Source organism: Rhinoderma darwinii, chromosome 4 (assembly GCF_050947455.1).
Source record: "Rhinoderma darwinii isolate aRhiDar2 chromosome 4, aRhiDar2.hap1, whole genome shotgun sequence".
Classification (NCBI taxonomy): Eukaryota; Metazoa; Chordata; class Amphibia; order Anura; family Rhinodermatidae; genus Rhinoderma; species Rhinoderma darwinii.
The window spans coordinates 251,917,893-251,939,292 of record NC_134690.1 but is presented as its reverse complement, the minus strand read 5'-3'; the positions used below and the strand labels follow the sequence as shown (position 1 = coordinate 251,939,292).

Sequence of the window (21,400 nt, the reverse complement as noted above, 5' to 3'; positions counted from 1 at the left end):
AAAAGAAAATGCCGGAATTGCTGTTTTTTGGTCACCTCGTTTCCTAAAAATAATGAAATAAAAGGTGATTAAAAGTCACCTCAAAATGGTACCCATACTATAACTTTTCCTACAAAAACAAGCCCACACCCAGCTCCATCAAACAAAAATAAAGTTATGAGTTTCAGACTATGGTGAAACACATTTTTTTTTACAAAGTGTTTTTTAAAAAAAGATAAAACATAAAAAACTATACAAATTAGGTAGTGTCATAATTGTATTGACCTGCAGACTACAGTTAACGTTTCATTTTTACCACCATTGAAAATCATAAAATCAAAACCCAAAACACAATTGAGGAATTTATGTTGGTTTTTTTCCATTCCACTCCACAAAAGTTTTTCTAACCGTTTCTCAGTAAACAAGCTCTCATTTGGCTTTGTCAATGGAAAAATAAAAAAGTTATGGTTCTTGGAAGGCATGGATGAATTACTAAAACTGACTGCAGTGGCATGGCGTCAAATCCCTTTAGGGAACATAGAACAAAATGCAATTTATGATAGATTTATTTTTTGTCCATCTGATAAAACATCTGTGTTATCAGGGATAACACAGATGTGTCTTATTTTATGTATTTTTTTGAATTTCAGTTTGTGCTTGATTTTCATCATAGGAGTCTATAGGCTAGTGCCTTACGCCCTCATAAATAATGTGACACAATTATTTTTTTAAAATTTTAGAAATCTATATTATTAAACAAGAATATTAAAACATTATTACTAGCATGATAACACATAAGCTTGTTTGTAATATGCAACTATCAAAGAAAAGAAGAAAGGAAAAGTTTGAAAAGTAAACAGATACAGGGCAGGCTCTGCAGGGATACCCAAAAGTTTAAAGTTTCATCATCAGCACTTACAAAATGGAGCAACATTGCATAGATCTGGGTATTGAATGGAGACTACTGCACCAGCTCCAACTGCATAGGCTACAATCCAGCCCTGACCTTAATCTCAGAAAAGATTCTGTAACGTCTATGGCCGCGGCCCGTCGTTCTGACTTACCCCTCGGCCGCGGCCATGGATATGTGAGTTCCCTGCAGCATCGTCCCGCAGTGAGGCGCTGGCACTCACTTCCTGGTATCGAGACTGTCTCCCGGAGGGCGCGCGCCCGCGCGTGCATGGTGTTAAAGGGCCAGTGCGCGCATAATTGCAGGAAGTCGGCAATCAATCCCAGAATGCTACTGGACTATAAAAAGGGATCTGCCCTCTTGTTCTTTGCCTGAGCGTTGTTCGTTACCCAAAGTTTGTCTTGCAAATGATCTCCTAGTGTCTTCCAGTTTCCAAGTGTTCCCTGTTCCTGTATCCTGAGCTATCTTGTTCTAGTGCCGTGCTGAGCTGTGGTTGTGTTGTGCTGTATTCCACGCCTGTTCTGCTACTCCACGCCTGACGTCTACTTGCTGCCTGGTCCCAGCCGAGCCTGCCTTGCTACTGTCCGAGTTGCCACAGGTATCCTTTCTGGACTATAGACCCTGTATTATACCTGTTTGGCCAGCTGCCATCCTGCTACATGGTACGGCCCAGTGGGTCCACACCCTGCATTGTGACAGAGGTCCCAGGATAAAGAAAACTTGGGGAAGTACTTACTGAAATGATTAGCAAAATATTGAAGTGACCCGCACCAACCTTGAAATTTCAATATACAGAAAAGATGAACAAGGGGTAGCTTCCATTTACAGTATATTCAAAAAGATTGCATGTAAAACTTTATTTTCAACCCCATTCTAATATGGATATCACTTTTCTCTGCTGGCATTGACAACAGAGTGTTACCATTTGCCTTGTCAAAGGGCTTTGTGCCTACACACTGACAGTGTCCAATCATTGCTGACCGTACCACACTGTATAGGGAAACACCATCTTGAGAAAGGGAATGATATCTCCGAGTTGTCAGAAAGTCCTGAGCTGCAAATAGACTTTTTGTGGAATACAAGAATTTACTATAACAGAGCTATTAGAAGAGATGACAGCTTCTCAATAATCCAGTGACTCGCAGGTGACATCTTCTCTGATTGTAGACGTTTTTTCCCTTTTCTTCTCCATCTTGTTTAGACCGCTATCGCCACTTCTCCTGACGACTGCAGAGTTTGCTGCCAAGACAATTTTGGCCCCTGGCTTTTGCAGCCATCTCCAGCCTCTATAGCAACACAAATAAATTCAGACTTCAGACCAGACCCCTAAATTAATACAGACTCTGCACAAGACCCCCTAAACTTATACAGACCCCAGAGCAGAACCCCTAAATTTAGACCCCAGACCCACTTAACTACACTACTGCTCATTAATTTCAATAAACACCCAGATTTGTCGATTTATCAGTAAAGGATGAACGTGTGTTTTGCACAGAAATTAGTCTATCTACCATTTTGGGATGGAGTTATCTATTAAAAAACAATATGCCATAGTGGCTTTGATAAATGCATGGCATAGTCTGTGGGAAGTTGCTTGCCTGGAGAAGGTTTCCCTTGGTGGCATGCAGTTTACCCTCAAGAAATACGCTGGACAACCTCAAGTGACCACAAAACAGGAGGACAAATTTATCAGAGCATATTTCAAACAGGACAGATTTAAAACGGCTCATCAGATTCGTGCTGCTCTGATGGAAATGAGGAAGAAAAGCGTATCAATTATCAAACGCCGCCTTTCAGCCAGAGGCTCGAAGGGATGTTTTTCTACCTGAAAAATGCTGCTTAGGCCCATCAATAAAAAGAAGAGGCTATTGTGGGATAAAAAGCACAGCAGCTGGGCCACTTGTTAGTGAAAAAGGTTCTTTCCATAGACAAATAATAGTTTGTGGTGTTCGGGACCATGCGGTAAAAGTTTTTTTGTCGTGCAACAGGTGAGCGCATTCTTCCTGTTTGCGTTCAGCCCACAGTCAAGCTTGTAGAAGGTTTCATTATGGTCTGGGGATTTTTTGAAAGTGGTGCAGTTAGTGATTAAAATTCGAAGGACTCCTGGACTCCAAGTGCTACCACAACATCATGGTCCGACATGCCATCCCTTCCGGGACCCTTCTTAATGGTTGTGGTTCCACACTACAGCAAGATAATGATCTAAAACAAACTTCCTGTATTTGCAAAAAGTATATTCAATCAAAAGAATGACAACAGGTGCTGAAGAATATGGTTTGGCCACTTCAGAGTCTCAATTGCAATCCAATTGAACTCCTTTGGGAAAAAATGCCGCCAAAAAACCCTAGAAACAAAAATGTAATGCGTGTTTAGGACATTTTTTTTCCTATTAACTAATGGCAGTTAACAGAATACCTGACCTAAACAGTGTGTGAATCTAGCCTTAGGCCTCATACAAACAGCTGAGTCATGTGCAGAGTCCTATACGGCAGCACATGGTGCATGTACTACGTATTAAGTATTACCGGATCTGATGGTACGTGGCAAGATTTTTTATGGAATCCAACATTAAAAAAATACTCTGTTAGGCATATGGAAGAACAGTAAGGCCCAAAACAATGCAGGCACTATATTATGGCTCCGTACAACTCCATAGGTATATGGAAGAACGTAAGGCCCCAAACAATACAGGCGCTATATTATGGCTCTGTACAACTCAGAGGTTTTACGGAGCTGTATTATGGCTAGGTGCATGAGGCTTTACTCCAGCATTATAATTCTAAGAGGAAGATTTAAGGTTTAGTGTGCAGGATATAATTGCTTTTTATTTAAGTCTAAACTTGTAAACCACCGATATAGTCCAAGTATTACAGAATTATTAGAAGACCATTAAAAGGAGCCTGCAACAGGATTCCTTACTCTATTTTGCTTACTTGTATAATGCGCATTATAATTTTAAAAGTTCATAAGAATCTAATTTCATGACAATAAGGAGTACGTAGCTATGTATACATATAACGGTCAAATTAGGGTTCAGTGGCCCCGTAAAAGTTTCCCTTGCAATTTGACAAACCTCTCAGCTGTAAATCTCTTTAGAAACTCTCCAAGAAGTTGACCTGGGTGTGCATCATGACTAAATTATTTAAAAGTTCTTTACTTATACAAGATTATTGAGATAATAATGTCAGATGGAGGCAATATATAGATATGTTATAAATGGTTTTTGTACAATTATAGAATCTGTTTCTCAGAACTTACTACTTGCACTACATTGCGTATATACAAATATTTAAACCTAGTTTCTTTCTTAAAGAGGCTCCGTCACCACATTATAAGTGCCCTATCTTGTACATAAAGTAATCGGTGCTGTAATGTAGATTACAGCAGTGTTTTTTTATTTAGAAAAGCTATCAATTTTGACGGAGTTATGACCTATTTTTTATTTATGCTAATGACTTTCTTAATGCCCAACTAGGCGTGTTTTTATTTTTTGACCAAGTGGGCATTGTGGAGAGAAGTGTATGACGCTGACAAATCAGTGTCATACACTTCTCTCCATTCATTTACTAATTTGCAGATTGGTCAGCATCATACACTTCTCTCCACAACGCCCACTTGTTCAAAAAGTAAAAAAACGCCCAGTTGGGCATTAAGAAAGTCATTAGAATAAATGTAAAATAGGCATAACTCTACATTACAGCGCCGATCACATTATGTAGACGATAGGGCACTTATAATGTGGTGACAGAGCCTCTTTAAAGCAAAACTCTGTTCTTAAACAACAATTTACTGTATTTCAGTTTGTATGCTAAGCCGGTTTGAACAAAACAAAACTAGCAAAATACTGAACCAGCTTTGTAAATGAATAGAGGTCACAACATGAAACTGATACAAATACAGTAAATCTAAGTATTTACAAAGTTAATAAGCTTTATATTTGCATTTCAACTATGACATTTGGTTGAATGTGTCAAAAGAAAATAATCCGGAAAATCAAATGGATCAGTTTCAATAGTCTTATTTAAACTGTATATTCACTTTCCATATATGAACAGTTAATTTTTTTTTTTTTGCAAATAATAATGTGAATAACACTTTATTCAATGGTAACATTTGTTGGCACTGTAGGGGTAAATGTGGTAGATTTGTTTCAGAATTTCTTAAAAAATCTAAAATCCGTTCCATACATCTGAATGTGGGTATTTCTGCAGAAAGTGCATGGATATTTTACACAACCCATTTAGATGTTTGTAACAGTTGCAGACACTTCAGCATCTGATTAACGAACATACCCTAATATGAATATAGAAAGTATTTCCTTGATAATTTCCCCATGAGGGGGAACATATTTCTCTAGGATTGAACTGTTCAACCAGAGTTCTAAAGGGCTTCAAAGTCCAGTAGAAGACAACCTTAATTAGAGATGACTTTGCAGCCAATCACTTGTCACTAGGATCTATTTATTACGGATTGATTCACAAATAACCTATTAGACCTTATTGATGATGTCTTTTGAGTGTAATAATAAAGATTATGATGGAATTAAAAGTGGACATGTACCTATTGTGTATAGACAAAGAGATGGCCCTCAGAATCATGTCTTCTGGTGAGCCCAAAGAAGTCCAGAATAACACTGATTTTGTCCATGACTTGTCCATCCAAGCACAAAAATAAGATGTATCCTATTAGAAAAAAAATATTTTTCCTCCAAATATTTTTTCAATAATGCTTGTTTGCAGAGCCTTCACAGTCTAATGTTCAAATGCCATTTGCATTAGCAGAACATGCAAAAATAGCTCAAAACTATTCTTGGATCTTGCTGCTAACCCACTGGAAAATGTTCATCTAGAATTATTTCACATGCACAATCAAAGGGTTAAAATGAAAACAAAGTGAAATACTTTGTTTGAACATCAATTGACTAGCGGAGATTTGGAAGACTTTGGAAAAAGACATCAATAGATTTCAAACAAAGATATGACTGTTTTGGGCAGCTGATTGTTGTTGCAAGCACCAGTATTAAATAATTTAGATCTTAACTTTGGCAGTGTCCTACTGCTTTCCAAAAGATGTATTTGGATAAATATGTACAGTTCACAAAAAGGGCACAGTTTAAAGTAGAATGACTTCAGATATCTCTTTAAAAACTTAAAAAAAATAGTGCCCTTATTTTTCCCACAGAAAATAATAAAACTTATACTTACCTCTTCCCAAACCCTCGAGGAGTGGAGTGGCTGAGCCCTCTTCTGCCCTATGAAGTCAGCCGACCAGAGCACGCAGCACAATGCAGTGATGTGATTGTGTCACTTGCGTCAGGACACTGATCTCCTGGGCGTGATCCTGCCATCATGTAAACTGCAGGCGTAACGCGACCTTGAGAATGGCAGGGCATGGAGCCTACAGCTCTCTGCTCTTCCATTGGTTTCAACTGTATCCCAATCCTGAGAACATGGATACAGTTGATAGTTGTGATCCCCCAGGGAAAGATGGCAAAAGACGGCTTATGGATGGGGGCCCTGGGCAATGGCCAGGTTTGTTCCACCTTAATGCAGGTCCTTGTCACAGAGGAAATTTTTGGTGCAATAAGTATGATAAATAATTAAACCAGATTTCATGCCAAATGTTTTACTATTTTATTTTAGGATTTTACTTGTATTAATGGTTATTTTTCTCCACATTATGTTACAGCAATATGCATGCAAAGCCTTAATTAAGTACATGCTTTATAAATTTTTCTATAATGACAAAAATACTATCCTTTCTCATTAAGCATGGCTGTCCAACACATACATCCCCATCATTTCTAGTCTAAATTCAGGAGAAAGCATCTAAAATGGAGCAGAGCGCTTGTAGCATTACTAGTATTATGTGTGGCGTGCAGAATACCTGGGATAGGCAGAGCAGAAAGTCTGTGTGGGCAGCTTCAGAGAATAGCTGCAAAGCAGGAGGTTACGTGAGAGAATGGGGCATCATTTTGGCAATGTCTACTATACAGCCCAGTGACATGCAGCAATAGTTGTTATTGACCATGGTTACAAGGACCTATAGGGGGTTTTCTGGTGTAGAAAATTCTCAAAATGGATCAAAAGTTTTTGCCTTTTTTACGCTGCCCTCTACACTTTTGTGAAAAGGTAGGGTGACCTCGGGGAAAGTGGGCTCCGCAAATGTAATATCATTTACACCAGAAAACTGGTTTAAATTAAAGTTGAAATCTATGCCAGCTCCTACCTCTCTATAGATAGTTGAAATCTATGGTCCTCAAACCTTGTCCCCCGATCAGAATAAGAACCACGTTTGCACAAAAAAATAATTATACTCACCTCACCGATTCTCTTCTCCCCTCCAGTTACCTTATCACTCCGGTGGCGCTTATTTAAAGTAATGGCTCCGACCAGCATCAGGATATTGTATGGGACATAGCACTGATGACGTTGAAGTGTTGGGTCACATATAAGGGCAGATGCTTCTCGGCATCAGGACCTTGTATGAGTGCTGCTAGAGTGATGAGGAAGCCGAAGAAGGGAAGAGGAGCGATGTGGTGAGTATGTGGGTTTTTTAATATTATGGGCAACGTGGGGGGAATGTATTGCGCATGGCTTTTGCCTCTTAATAAATGTGTCGCACTTTACTCCAAGTTTTTCTTTCTATTAAGACTCGGTTATGAAATGCCAGTCTTAATAAATTTTCCCCCTTGAGTGCAGAGCACTTAGGAAATTTGCATTTGGGGGACCATAGTGAAAAATTTAGTGCCTTGCTGTGTAAAATGACCCGTATAGCTCCATGTTACTAAATATGAAAATTTGCCTGGCGCTTTACTTGAATGAATCCATCAATATTGATACAGCTTGGTTCATTTTCTCATTTATTAATTTAAAATGTTATTTCCATCTTATAAAAAGAGGCAAATCGCTGGGAGAATGTCTACATATTTTTCTTAACCCCTTTGACTCACCAGGACAACACTGTTTGTCCTGGTGCAGGAGTGCGAGCATGGCGTGGGCTCCTGGGCTGAGCCAGCTCTATACCCTGCGGGTGTCAGCTGTGTATTACAGATGACACATCACACTAACGGCCAGAAGCAGAGAGAACTCTAGCAACCCGTGGGATCGAAGCTGTTAGAAAGAGGGGGCGGTACTCTCCGACAGCCCATCATGCCCCCGTGACGCGATTGCGTGATGTCGATGGTTGTAATGGTAGCCAGGTCTGTCTTTCTGTTTCTGTGAAGGCAGGACTTAACAGGAGTCTGTGAAAATTATAATACACTGTGATACATTAGTGTTGCAGTGTATTGTACCAGTGATCTGACAATCGCTGTTTCAGAACCCCTAGGGGGACTAGTAAATGTGTTATAAAGTAGTTAGATAAAGTTTTTAGTAGTGTACTAAAAATAAAAAAAAACATTACAAGTAAAAAAAAAAAAAAACCTTTTCACATTTTTCCTTTAAAGAGGCTCTGTCACCACATTATAAGTACCCTATCTTGTACATAATGTGATCGGCGCTTTAATGTAGATTACAGCAGTGTTTTTCTTTCCGAAAAACTATCTATTTTCACCAAGTTATGACCTATTTTAGCTTTATGATAATGACTTTCTTAATAGACAACTGGGCATGTTTTTACTTTTGACCAAGTGGGCATTATGGAGAGAAGTGTATGACGCTGACCAATCAGCATCATACACTTCTCTCCCTTCATTTACTCTGCACATAGTGATCCTGCGTTGGTCACTATGTGCAGTCACATACTCACACATTAAAGAGGCTCTGTCACCACATTATAAGTACCCTATCTTGTACAAAATATGATCGTCGCTGTAATGTAGATTACAGCAGTGTTTTTTATTTAGAAAAACAATCATTTTTGACGGAGTTATGACCTATATTAGCTTTATGCTAATTACTTTCTTAATGGACAACTGGGCGTGTTTTACTTTTTGACCAAGTGGCAGTTGTGGAGAGAAGTGTATGACGCTGACCAATCAGCGTGATACACTTCTCCCCATTTTACACAACACATAGTAATCTTACTAGATCACTATTTGCAGCCACATACACACACATTAACGTTACTCAAGTGTCCTGACAATGAATAGGCATCAGCTCCAGCCAGGACGTGATGTCTATTCAGAATCCTGACACTTCGGTAACGTTTGTGTGAGATTTACAGCAAGGCAAGCGTAATCTCAGGAGATTACGCTGTATGCTGTCATTTAAAACGAGATTACGCTTGCCTTGCTGTAAATCTCACACAAACGTTACCAAAGTGTCAGGATTCTGAATAGATATCACGTCCTGGCTGGTACTGATGTCTATTCATTGTCAGGACACCTGAGTAACGTTAATGTGCGTGTATGTGGCTGCACATAGTGATCTAGTAAGATTACTATGTGCTGTGTAAATGAATGGGGAGAAGTGTATGACGCTAATTGGTCAGCGTCATAGACTTCTCTCCACTACGCCCACTTGGTCAAAAAGTAAAACACGCCCAGTTGTCGATTAAGAAAGTCATTAGCATAAAGCTAATATAGGTCATAACGCCGCAAAAAATGATAGTTTTCTAAATAAAAAACACTGCTTTAATCCACATTACAGCGCAGATCACATTATGTACAAGATAGGGCACTTATAATGTGGTGACAGAGCCTCTTTAACGTTACTGAAGTGTCTTGACAGTAAATAGACATCACTTCCTGCCAGGACGTGACGTCTATTCACAATCCTGACACTTCGGTAACGTTTGTGTGTGACTTATTCACACAGCACATCGAGATCACGCTGTGCTGTCATTTACAGCAAAATCTCGCAAGATTACGCTTGCTGTGCTGTAAGTCCCACACAAATGTTACCGAAGTGTCGGAATTGTGAATAGACATCCCGTCCTGGTTGGACGAGATGTCTATTTACTGTCAAGACACTTCAGTAACATTAATGTGTGTGTATGTGGCTGCACATAGTGAACAACGCAGTATCACTATGTGCAGAGTAAATGAATGGTTGAGAAGTGTATGACACTGATTGGTCACTGATTGGTCAATGTCATACACTTCTCCTTACAACGCCCACTTGATCAAAAGTAAAAACACGCCCAGTTGTGTATTAAGAAAGTCATTAGCATAAAGCTAAAATAGGTCATAACTTGGGGAAAATAGATCGTTTTTCTAAATAAAAAACACTGCTGTAATCTACATTACAACGACGATTACATTATGTACAAGATAGGACACTTATAATGTGGTGACAGAGCCTCTTTAAAGTAAAGTAAAAAACAAGAAAAAATAAACAAAACTTATATTGCTGTGTCAGTAAAAGTCCAAAATATTACTGCATAACATTATTTTACTCGTACGGTGAATGGCGTAAAAAAAAACCACAACGCAAGAATCACTGTATTTTGGTCACCTTAGCTCTAAAACAAAATCCAATAAAAGCGACCAAAAAGCCATATGTACCTAAAGATGGTACCAATAAATATGACAGCTCGTCCCCCAAAAAATATAGGCCCTCCCACTGCTATAGTAATAAATGATGGCTTTCAGAATATGACGACATACATTTTTTTTCTTTTAACAAATAGTTTTTTCTTTGTAAAAGTAGTAGAACAAAAAAGAAAATCTATATACATTTGGCATCACCGTAATCGTATTGACAAGTAGAATAAAGTTAAGTTGATGGTATTACCGCATGGTGAAAGACGTAAAAAATGAAACCCAAAAAAACAATGGAGGAATCGCAGTTCTTTACAATTCCATCCCACAACTAAAAAAAATTATCTTTCCGAGTACAAGATATGGTAATGAAAAAATTAAATATGACTGTGGCTCCAAGTGGTTAATACAAACACAGTTTTGAAGTTACATCCTGTTTAGTTTAGAAGTTCGGCAAATAATATTCTTAATTTCATTACTGGTTTTCATTTGTATGCCATCTGCTTCTTTTTGGACAAACTCAGGGAAGATTTAATTTGTATAATGATGTGCCAAAAGCTCATCTGATTTCCAGTTAGCACATTTCAAATGACAAACAACCAAATACAACTACAATGAAAGTCCTATGTCAACATTGTGTTTGATCAAAGTCTGTTTGTTGTTACATGTTAAGCTTTTCATGTGTGCTATTTGTAAATCATTTAGAGGAAATAAAATACTGTTCTGTATTCACCTATTCACCTATTCTGAAGAAAAATTGTGGCTTTTCTAGGTTGAACCAATAATACAAAAAGGTCACGAGAGCTTGGTACATCATATATTGCTGTATGAATGTGACAAAGAAGCTGGTGATACAGTATTGGAATATGGACATGAATGCTATCACCCCAATATGCCTGACGTCTTTCATACATGTGAAACAGTCCTTTATGCTTGGGCAATAGGCGGGGAGGTGAGTATCACAATTTGATATTTAATTCTGCTATGTATGTTGACAACTATGTATTTCTTTTTTTGTTTGACCATCCACCTTAATGGGGTAATAGACAAATCTTTCATAGTGTTCATCCAATATACATCATGTCTCATCTAGTATATGCAGTTCAGTTCTGGGCTCCCGTTCATAGAAAGGATGCCTCGTAATTGGAAAAAATACAACGGGCATTCAGAATCAAAGTTATAAGAGAAGATTAAAAGAATTAAACATTTTTAGCCTTGAAAAGAGACGGCTAAGGGGGGACATTATTAACTTATATAAATATATGAATGGCCCATACAAGAAATATAGTGAAAACCTGTTACATTTAAAACCCCCTCAAAAAACAAGGGGGCACTCCCTCCGTCTGTAGAAAGAAAGGTTCAACCTGCAGAGGCGACAAGCCTTCTTTACTGTGAGAACTGCTCCCTCATAGCTCCTCCTTTTTACAACGGTCACCAAGAACCAATCTCAGCAGAGAAAAATTGACATGATGTATATTAAAAATTATAGATACTACGGGAACTATAGCAGTTACACCCAACCTTATTAGAACCTTTTCACACTTATGTCATGGTTTCCGTTTATAACAGAGGTAACAACACATAGTCGTATCCGTTGCATGACGGTGTCGTGGAAATCCATCGCTCAAAATATATTAGACTAAAATTTATACGAGTCCAAACAGACTCTCAAGGCCAGACCCCATTAGTCAGTATCCTAATTAGGATATTTCACCGATATATAACGAGAGAGGAGAAGAAAACACACAGACATGCTGATATGTTCAAAATGCTCCTCTGAAGGATTTATTACCAAACTCAAACTGTTAAACTGAAATTCAGAAGGGGTGTAGGCTTGAGGTTAGCCAATCAGAGACAATATAACAATATTTGTTATTCAGTAAAAAGCATACAATAAAATACATCCCAGATACATCATTATAATTCTTCACACATTAGGTTTTGCAGGCCTTATCTCTTTTGGACAGAATGTTCTCGTGGAGATGGGGGAGAGACCTTCCTTCACGCATACTTGCCACCCTCCCATCTCCCTCCGTGTCCATTCCTTACCAACTTCGCATGGGAACCAAGGTCAAAGATAAAACATACGAAATCAACATTACTTGTATTAAAGGAACAATGACTTTTCTATTCACTACAATAAAACCAAGATGGGAATTCCAGACAAGATGGCTGCTGCACGAAACTAAATCATTTAAACATTATCATCACTTTCACATAATACATATCTTAGTAATTCGGCATCCTGCTTGATAATTCACAATGTAATTTCATACAGAGAATATAAGCAAATAAATCATCCTTCACAAACCCCCGTTTTTCTCATATTAAATTACAGAAATTATATATTATGATTATGAAACTCAAGCAATATATCAATAGGGCCACAACTAATATGATGCCATCACCAATGTCTGGTTAGGGTATGGGGTCCCACCAGTGTATTGACAAGTCCTGTACATCATCGTCCTCTTCTTCTCCTGTCTTCTGATTAGAACACTTGATACTGCTGATGGATTCACTCAGGTCTTTGGTCTTTACTTTGAACTTTGCTGATGTCATCAGGACTTGGTTTGGTCCTTCTCATCTTTCAGACCCCGTCTCCTTTAGTTTACGTCACCGGGCTGTACACAACACCTCATGCTGTGAGCCTGGTGTGAGATCCCACGTAGGCGGATTAGTGGAGTGTTATTGTGACCACCACAAACCCTCCGCTCAGCTGTCTTCTTCCTCCAGTAAGTTACTTGTCTGGGCTCCCTGCTTGGAATTGTGACACTGCCGTCAGTTCATGACAAACGCGTTGTACTGGCTCCGGCTGCGCCTGCCGCACCTCAGTAATGGAGTTCATCGTATTAAAAATCTTTTAGTTCATATTTACTGACACTTGCTGGGGACCCCCAACCCTTGTCAATTGTTAAAATAAATACTAATCTGGTGATAACATCTACGTACTATAAAAGTTGTTCTAAGTATATACAATAACAATGTCAGGCCCTTAAACTAAATCAAACAAACACCTTTTATATAAGAAAAACGTCTCTGTTCCAATGGACATGGCACCTAGAAGATGTGTAATTATTGGGTACATTTAATTTGCACTTGGTGTCACGCTTTCCAGCAGGATTTGTACCTTGATCTGAGCTGATTGCCTGGAACATCTCAAGCTCACCAAAATATACACAGATTCCACATGTTTATCTGACAAATGTCGCAAACCAATTTTTCTTACTCTAATTTGTATTGCATGGGAAGGCCTCTCAAGGTCTGTTCTCTTTGTGGGAGGCGGGTATGATAAGGTTGGCACGGACTGTTCTGTAGGCAAATCAAACAGCTCTAACAGAATTTAGCAGCAACAGCTGTAAAGCCTGGGACATACCAATTAGATCTTACCAAATCGATCCTTGCAGTCTTGGGGCATATGTGAGGTCATACACCATCAATGCAAGTGCCATCAAGAGTGCCTTGGGTGTTACCAGTTCACCTTCCCTTATCCGTCCACATTCTGTTAGAATCTGGTTCTCACGCCTTCCGCTCCCAGTTGGACTCTTCCTGTGGAGAACAAGCTTTTTCATTGTATAAACATTAATTGATCTTAATCAAATAATTAATTTGAAGAAAAACATTAACAAATAACATCTTTACATCAAATGTTCACATTGAGCAATAACTAGAAATGATACATGCAAACTCATTTTTCTTCTTTATATATATATATATATATATATATATATATATATATATACATATATATATATATATATATATATATACATATATATATATATATATATACATATATATATATATATATATATATATATATATATATACACACACACACACAAACACTGCACAGAATTTTCCTTTCACAATAACAACGACAAAAAACAAATAACGAAAAATGTTTTCAAATGGGAATATTCCACTTCTGTACCTTTTATCTGACGCATGACTCTAATAGTCCAATGCTAAGGCTGGTCCAGAACTTTACATAAAACTTAACTTCAGTATTTAATATTCCGACAACACTTCTTAAATACAATTATTAAACAAACTAACTTTGGAATAACATCTAGAGAACTGCTGACATCTTATTATTGTACAAACATCAGGTCAATACTTGGGATAACACTGTTCCCCTGTCACTTACACACAACGTCTGCAGTGGGGAAAATACAGGCCGGGCTTGAGGCCCCCCTGAGAACAGGTCTACACACACGAGCACATTGTCATACACTTCTACCTCGGGTAGTTGTATGTTCTGCAGTCGCTGGGACTGTTAATCTGGCCGGGCTGCACTTTTCACAGGTACCTTTGCTGTTTTACTTATGTCATGCCGTGCGCACATCATGCCGGCTGCTACAAACCTAGTGGTGGCATTATTGTATCCAGGGACAAGCCAATTTACTGATACCTGGCTGCACATACTCTTATTGTCAAGTCTGTTTTCTCTTGCTCTCGCAATTGGCTTACCCGATGATCCAATAAAATTCCTACTACCAATGGGCCCATAATTGTGGGTGATGCCAAAAGCGTACCTAGAGTCAGTGTAAATGTCGGCCGTGTTACCTTCTGCCGGGTTACAGCCTCAGCGAGCACCTCCAGCTCCGCTCCTTGAGATGAACAAGAAGGTGAGAGTGGTTTCTGGGTGATTTACCTTGTGTCTCGTATCCTGTTCTACACATACTGTATACGATGAAGTATGTCTACATTACAAATTTACATTGGAAACCCATGTCACATATAGATAGAACATTTCAAAAGGGCGGAGTTTTATTGTTCCACATTCATCTGATAATCCAGAACACTTGTAAATCCCACCCACCAGGTCCTGTAAATACCTGATTAATACAAAAACAAACAAAATATGTTACTGAAATCTGGAATAAAAGAAACAATATTCAAACAATTTTTTTTTGTTTTGCCTTCTCCCCATCTAAATCTGTAAAGACTCATCTGTGGGTGACGTCACCTCGCCTCCTGTGTAAATTTGCTGGAGGGGGATGGTCTTTTACACAATACCTCATATTGGGTGGAGACTACAGCACAGCTTACCCAGTGCCATATTCACCGTTCTGGAAGGATCTGGAACCATCTATACAGAAAAACCTCAAAATGTATGTTACTGTCATACACATTTAATCTGGGTTACTCCTTGAAGCTCATACACATTTTGTAGATCTCCTAGAACCAAATTCATTCATTCAAAACAAAATAAAACACAAAACAAAACTACCTGATCAGTCCCTTCAACATTCCCTCCTATTTGTAGCAGGGTTCAAAACTACATATCAACATAATAAAATTAGGCACTCTATCGGGGGGGGGGGGGGAACTAGTTTAACCCCCTGTAATACACAACAGCCTGGAACAAAAAAGACTTTCTCCTGACAAAAATACATTTTATCTTTAAAATGACCTGCAACCATTTACCTGTAAAACATCTCACATTTTCAAAAATGACGTTTAGGCAGCACCATAGCACGTGCCTCATGTGTGAAAACAAAAACAACAAGACAAATGTAATTAGTTATTCAATAACACAGAAAATAAGATATCTGGTAATATTAATTACTGCAAACCAATAAGCTGTACATAAAAATAGGGAACAGAGGGGGCACATACATTTTCAAGACCCCGTGTCTCACAATATCTGTATTTTAATTCATTTGAATCAACATCAAAACATTCCAACATTAAATCTTATCACATTATAACACATTAATATGCAGTATAGCTTTTATCTTTTTACAAACAGATCCAGCCGGCTGTAATGTTTTTCTCGCTTGGTGTAGTTACAGACGACTGCGCGTGCGCGAAGATAAGACACGTTCCATAAAAAATAATGAAAAAAAGTGGAACTGATTTTAACCCCATACACTATGAAATGTTAAATACTTTTGTGTCAAAAAAGACAAAAGTATAATAGGTATGATACCTTTATTGGCTAACCATAAAAGTTCTATATGCAAGCTTTCAGAGCACAGAGGCCCCTTCTTCAGGCAGTTTACAAATGAATGACTTAGAAAAAAGCACAACATTTAGATGTTACACAACGACAATTAGTACATGAGGTGATACATCATTAAGATAAGCCGGGGCAATAAAACTGAGGTTATAGGGGTGATGACTTAGGAGTTAAGGCATCTGGAGTCAGTCTGATGGGGGACGTGACGTGTGTCCATGTAGTGGCTCATAAATCCTGGTTTTAGATTGAGGCCTTGTGTCAATGACTGGAATTTTATCATCATCTTGAATTCCCAATTTTTTCTTTCTCTGTTGTTTTTAAAATGACCCTTCAGAATGAGTACCTTTAAATCTGCCAAACTGTGGTCTGGTCCAGAGAAGTGTTTTCCCACGGGTGTATCCACCTCCTGTTTTATTGTATGTCTGTGAAGATTCATCCTGGTTTGTAGTTTTTGTATTGTTTCTCCAATGTAGATTCCTTTATTGATGCACCTTGTACACAGGATCATGTACACTACATTGGAGGATGTACAGGAGAACGTGCCAGTGATTTTATAGTCCTGCTGCGTGTTTGGTATCTGGATGGTGTTTGATGACCAGATGTTGGTACAGGTCTTGCATTTTCTACTGTTGCAAGGAAAAGTGCCAGTCTCTGATGGTGGTGAGAGGGCACTTCTGACCAGGAGATTCCTTAGGTTTGGTGGCTGTTTGTAGGCAAGGAGAGGTAAATCTGGGAATATTTCCTTCAGCTTATTGTCTTTGTTAAATATAGGTTGGAGATCAGCAGCAATTTTCCTCAAGATGTTCATTTGGGGGTTGTATATGACCACTAGGGGAACCCTGCTGTTGTCTTCCTTCTTTTTGTACTCCAGAAGATTGCTCCTTGGAATTCTTGTTGCGCTGTAGATCTGATCATCTATAATCCTTGAATGGTATCCCTGTTGTAAGAATTTATTCCTCAGTGATAGCAGGTGTTGTTTTGTGTCTTCACAGTCTGAACAGATCCGTATGTATCGCAGAGCCTGGCTGTAGATGATGGATTTCTTTATGTGTCTCGGATGGAAGCTGTTCCATCTCAGATATGCTGGACGGCCTGTAGGTTTATGGTAGATTGTTGTTTGTATGGTATTGTCTCTCATGTATATGGTCATGTCCAGAAAATGTATTTGAGATGTAGAGTAGTTGAGAGTGAGTTTGATGGTAGGATGGAACTTGTTGAAGTTTTTATGGAAAGAAAGCAGTTCATGTTCAGAGCCTGTCCAGATTATCAGCAGGTCATCAATGTACCGGAAATATGCTAGAGGTTTAGTTGCGCAGGTTGATAAAAACTCTTCCTCTAGTTTGGCCATGAACAGGTTAGCATATTGTGGTGACATTTTGCTACCCATAGCGCTTCCCATGCATTGCAGATATATGTCTTTGTTAAATAAAAAATAATTGTGATGGAGTACGAACCTGATGAGTTGTAGGGCTGGCTCTGTCGCTAGATTGTTCTTTTGAAGAAAGTGTTGGCATGCGGCTATGCCATCCTCATGGGGGATGTTAGAATATAAAGATTCCACATCCATAGTTGCCAATATTGTTCCCTCTGGTAGTGGACCTAGAGCTGAGAGTTTGCAGAGGACGTCTGTGGTGTCCTGAACATAACTGGGTGTGCACCTCACCAAGGGCTTTAGAAGATTTTCCACCCAACCAGAAATATTCTCAGTTAAAGTCCCAACACCTGAAATTATTGGTCTCCCTGGATTGCCTTCTTTATGTATTTTAGGTAACATGTAGAATGTTCCCATTCTGGGATTGTCCGGGATATGGTCCATTAACCCCATACACAAAACACTAAAATTTTTAGACATTACTTCTGTTAAAAATAGGAAACATACAATATAGTTCTGCTTTTATTGTGGCCATTAGTTTCAAACTTCAGACATGTTACATTACACACATCACACAGATGTCTCATCACATCACACAGATGTCACATCACATCACACATGTTCACATTACACTCCCCCCGTTCTGACCCACGTTAGTCACTGCAATGTACCTGGCTGCTCCGTTTTCTTCACTCTTCCAATGAAAATTTACACCTGTATTTAAATTGTTCTTTCTCACATCATCTTACTTGTAACCACCTGTAATCACCTGCTTTGTCCTTTTAACTTATGCCTTGTCCTGGCCACTCCACTCCCTTTCTCAACTTTCCACAAACCATTGTCTTTATCACATGCAAACATCCATCTTACCGCTGCCAGCCTCTTCAACAATTTTTTTTCAGTGTGTTATTTTGCCTTCACATACTTTACAATTAAAGCCCCAGCTCCTTTTTGTTCATTCTAATGTTGGCCGGGACCAGTGCCCCAAAGCATCTTTGTCCAACTTCCTCCTGACCCCATGGTCGGAGAGCAGTAGGGTGATTTCCGGTAAATCCCCCACCTCCAGGCAAACAGGCCACGTTTGCCGACAGATATCTCAGACCAGTCTATCTCCTAGACTGTCTTACCAATACGATATCAAAAGTCGTTCCTCCAGACATTCTAGCAGTAGTATCCTCTGATCCCTCACTGGATTGAAAATCAAGAACAGACACAATGCTGCCAATCAACAATTACAAGAGCAAATTCTTCAACACAATCGACATTCATGAACCTCCATTGATTCAAGCAGGAGTTGGTCACTTCACTTATGCAGAACACTTGCTGCCGGGGTGTTTCTTTCGGTTCATACAGCCCGTGATGTTTCATATATCCCAAACTCTTTCCTCTAGCACTTTGCAATGGTTTCACATGCAAATCATATTTGGTAACATATATATATATATATATATATATATATATATATATATATTATCCTCCCCGCTCAGCCGTTCACTCTGTGGGTTGTAGTTTAGGGGGCTGTTATGTATGTTGGTGATAATTTCTTTACGGGCTATGGGTCTGAGCCAATACCAATGTCCTTCACTGTAATTACTACTACGACACAGGTGGCACCTGGGGTAAGTGTCAGGGTCATTCATTGAATACAGGATGTTATATTACAACGGTATTCAATCCAGCGGTCTGATGTTATACTACTGCAGACTTAATTACTTGGATGTTATTTTACATCAAAGTGTATATGCCGGATTATCATGTGCTAGAAATCAGTCTGTACTGATTCCCACCTTATGCCAGTCTGGCAATGCATACAACTGGTTTATGGACCCTTACACACAATATCACTGTCTGGCAATGAGTTAGGAAAATATAAATGATTTTCTAATACAGTATTCAAAGTTTTCCCTGTTGCACTGGGTAATGGTATTGAGTGCAAATTCAATATAGACACAATTGCTTCTCCTTGCACTGGATTCTACATTATCAGGACTTAACCATTGAAGCCCCTGTGGTACTACATGATAATACTCACAACTATCCAACTGTCCTCTCACCTACAAACAGTCAGTACCTCCCAACTATTTTCCCAGACAAACGGGTAACAGAACAACTATTAATCCTCAACAATTTTACACAACTAAATAACAAATGACGCTACAATAGAGCAGCAAGCACAAGTTTTGTTTTTTCCTCACAGTCCAGACTACAATCTTTTCATTTCAAATACTTCACATGTGAGTTATGACTTCTCTCCGCCATGCGCTACGTCACTGCATTCCAAACGCGCAGGTCTTACACTTCTCACAATTTTTCTGGTTAACAATGTAATTGCTGGCAAATATTCTCTCATGTCTTTCATATCAACAGTTTAAGATCACGTACACACCTGCAATCCTTCATCACACAAAAAGCTTCAACATACCTTTTTGGATCCATCTTTCAACCCACTGCTGATTAAGGGGGCCTCGTCCAAAAAGAAGTGACGTCTGACAACTAGATTCCAAGGCTTACGCAATACATGTGTGAATGGTGTAAGAATAAGCTCCTTACCTACCGCGGTTTTTTGTAATTCACAGATGCAAAGCCAGACCTCTCCAGTGACAGCTTATCAGACGTGTAATCTTCCCGGGTTTTATCGGCACCATTACTGTCGTGGAAATCCATCACTCAAAATATATTAGACTGAAATTTATACGAGTCAAAACAGACTCTCAAGGCCAGACCCCATTAGTCAGTATCCTAATTAGGATATTTCACCGATATATATCGAGAGAGGAGAAGAAAACACACAGACATGCTGATATGTTCAAAAATGTATTACCAAACTCAAACTGTTAAACTGAAATTCAGAAGGGGTGTAGGCTTGAGGTTAACCAATCAGAGACAATATAACAATATTTGTTATTCAGTAAAAAGCATACAATAAAATACATCCCAGATACATCATTATAATTCTTCACACATTAGGTTTTGCAGGCCTTATCTCTTTTGGACAGAATGTTCTCGTGGAGATGGGGGAGAGACCTTCCTTCAAGCATACTTGCCACCCTCCCATCTCCCTCCCTGTCCATTCCTTACCAACTTCGCATGCGAACCAAGGTCAAAGATAAAACATACGAAATCAACATTACTTGTATTAAAGGAACAATGACTTTTCTATTCACTACAATAAAACCAAGATGGGAATTCCAGACAAGATGGCTGCTGCACGAAACTAAATCATTTAAACATTATCATCACTTTCACATAATACATATCTTAGTAATTCGGCATCCTGCTTGATAATTCACAATGTAATTTCATACAGAGAATATAAGCAAATAAATCATCCTTCACAACGGATAGCTCCAGCATCCGACAGACCCCATTGACTTACAATGGGGTCTTTTGGGTTATGCCAAGGTGTCCGTAATTTTAACAGGAAAAATAGCGCACTTACCCCTATATAGTGTTGGGAAACAGTGCACAAAGCTAAAGCTATATGATATTTATGCAGAACCCCTTTAAGTTTTGTTCATTCATTCATTTGATCTATATCACTATGCCTTCCAATGTGGATCCACTAATATTATTCCCCATTAAAGATGACAAGTACTTGTTTTTAAAATTCCTTAATCAACTTGTTTTTCCCTTCTTTACAGGGATTTACATACCCTCCTCATGTTGGCCTAGCCATTGGAACACCAACAGACCCAACATATATTCTTATGGAAGTCCATTATGACAATCCACTACAGCAGGAAGGTA

General features: G+C 38.8%; 1 protein-coding gene across 1 annotated transcript in view; it reads left to right on the top strand.

Annotated features, from left to right (window-relative positions):
* The window catches only part of MOXD1 (monooxygenase DBH like 1), a 110,734-nt gene that overhangs the window by 51,807 nt on the left and 37,527 nt on the right, over nt 1–21,400 (top strand). The window contains exons 5-6 of the mRNA XM_075864268.1: nt 11,086–11,265; nt 21,295–21,397. Coding sequence (XP_075720383.1) covers nt 11,086–11,265; nt 21,295–21,397 — 283 coding nt within the window. The remainder of the gene's footprint in view (nt 1–11,085; nt 11,266–21,294; nt 21,398–21,400) is intronic.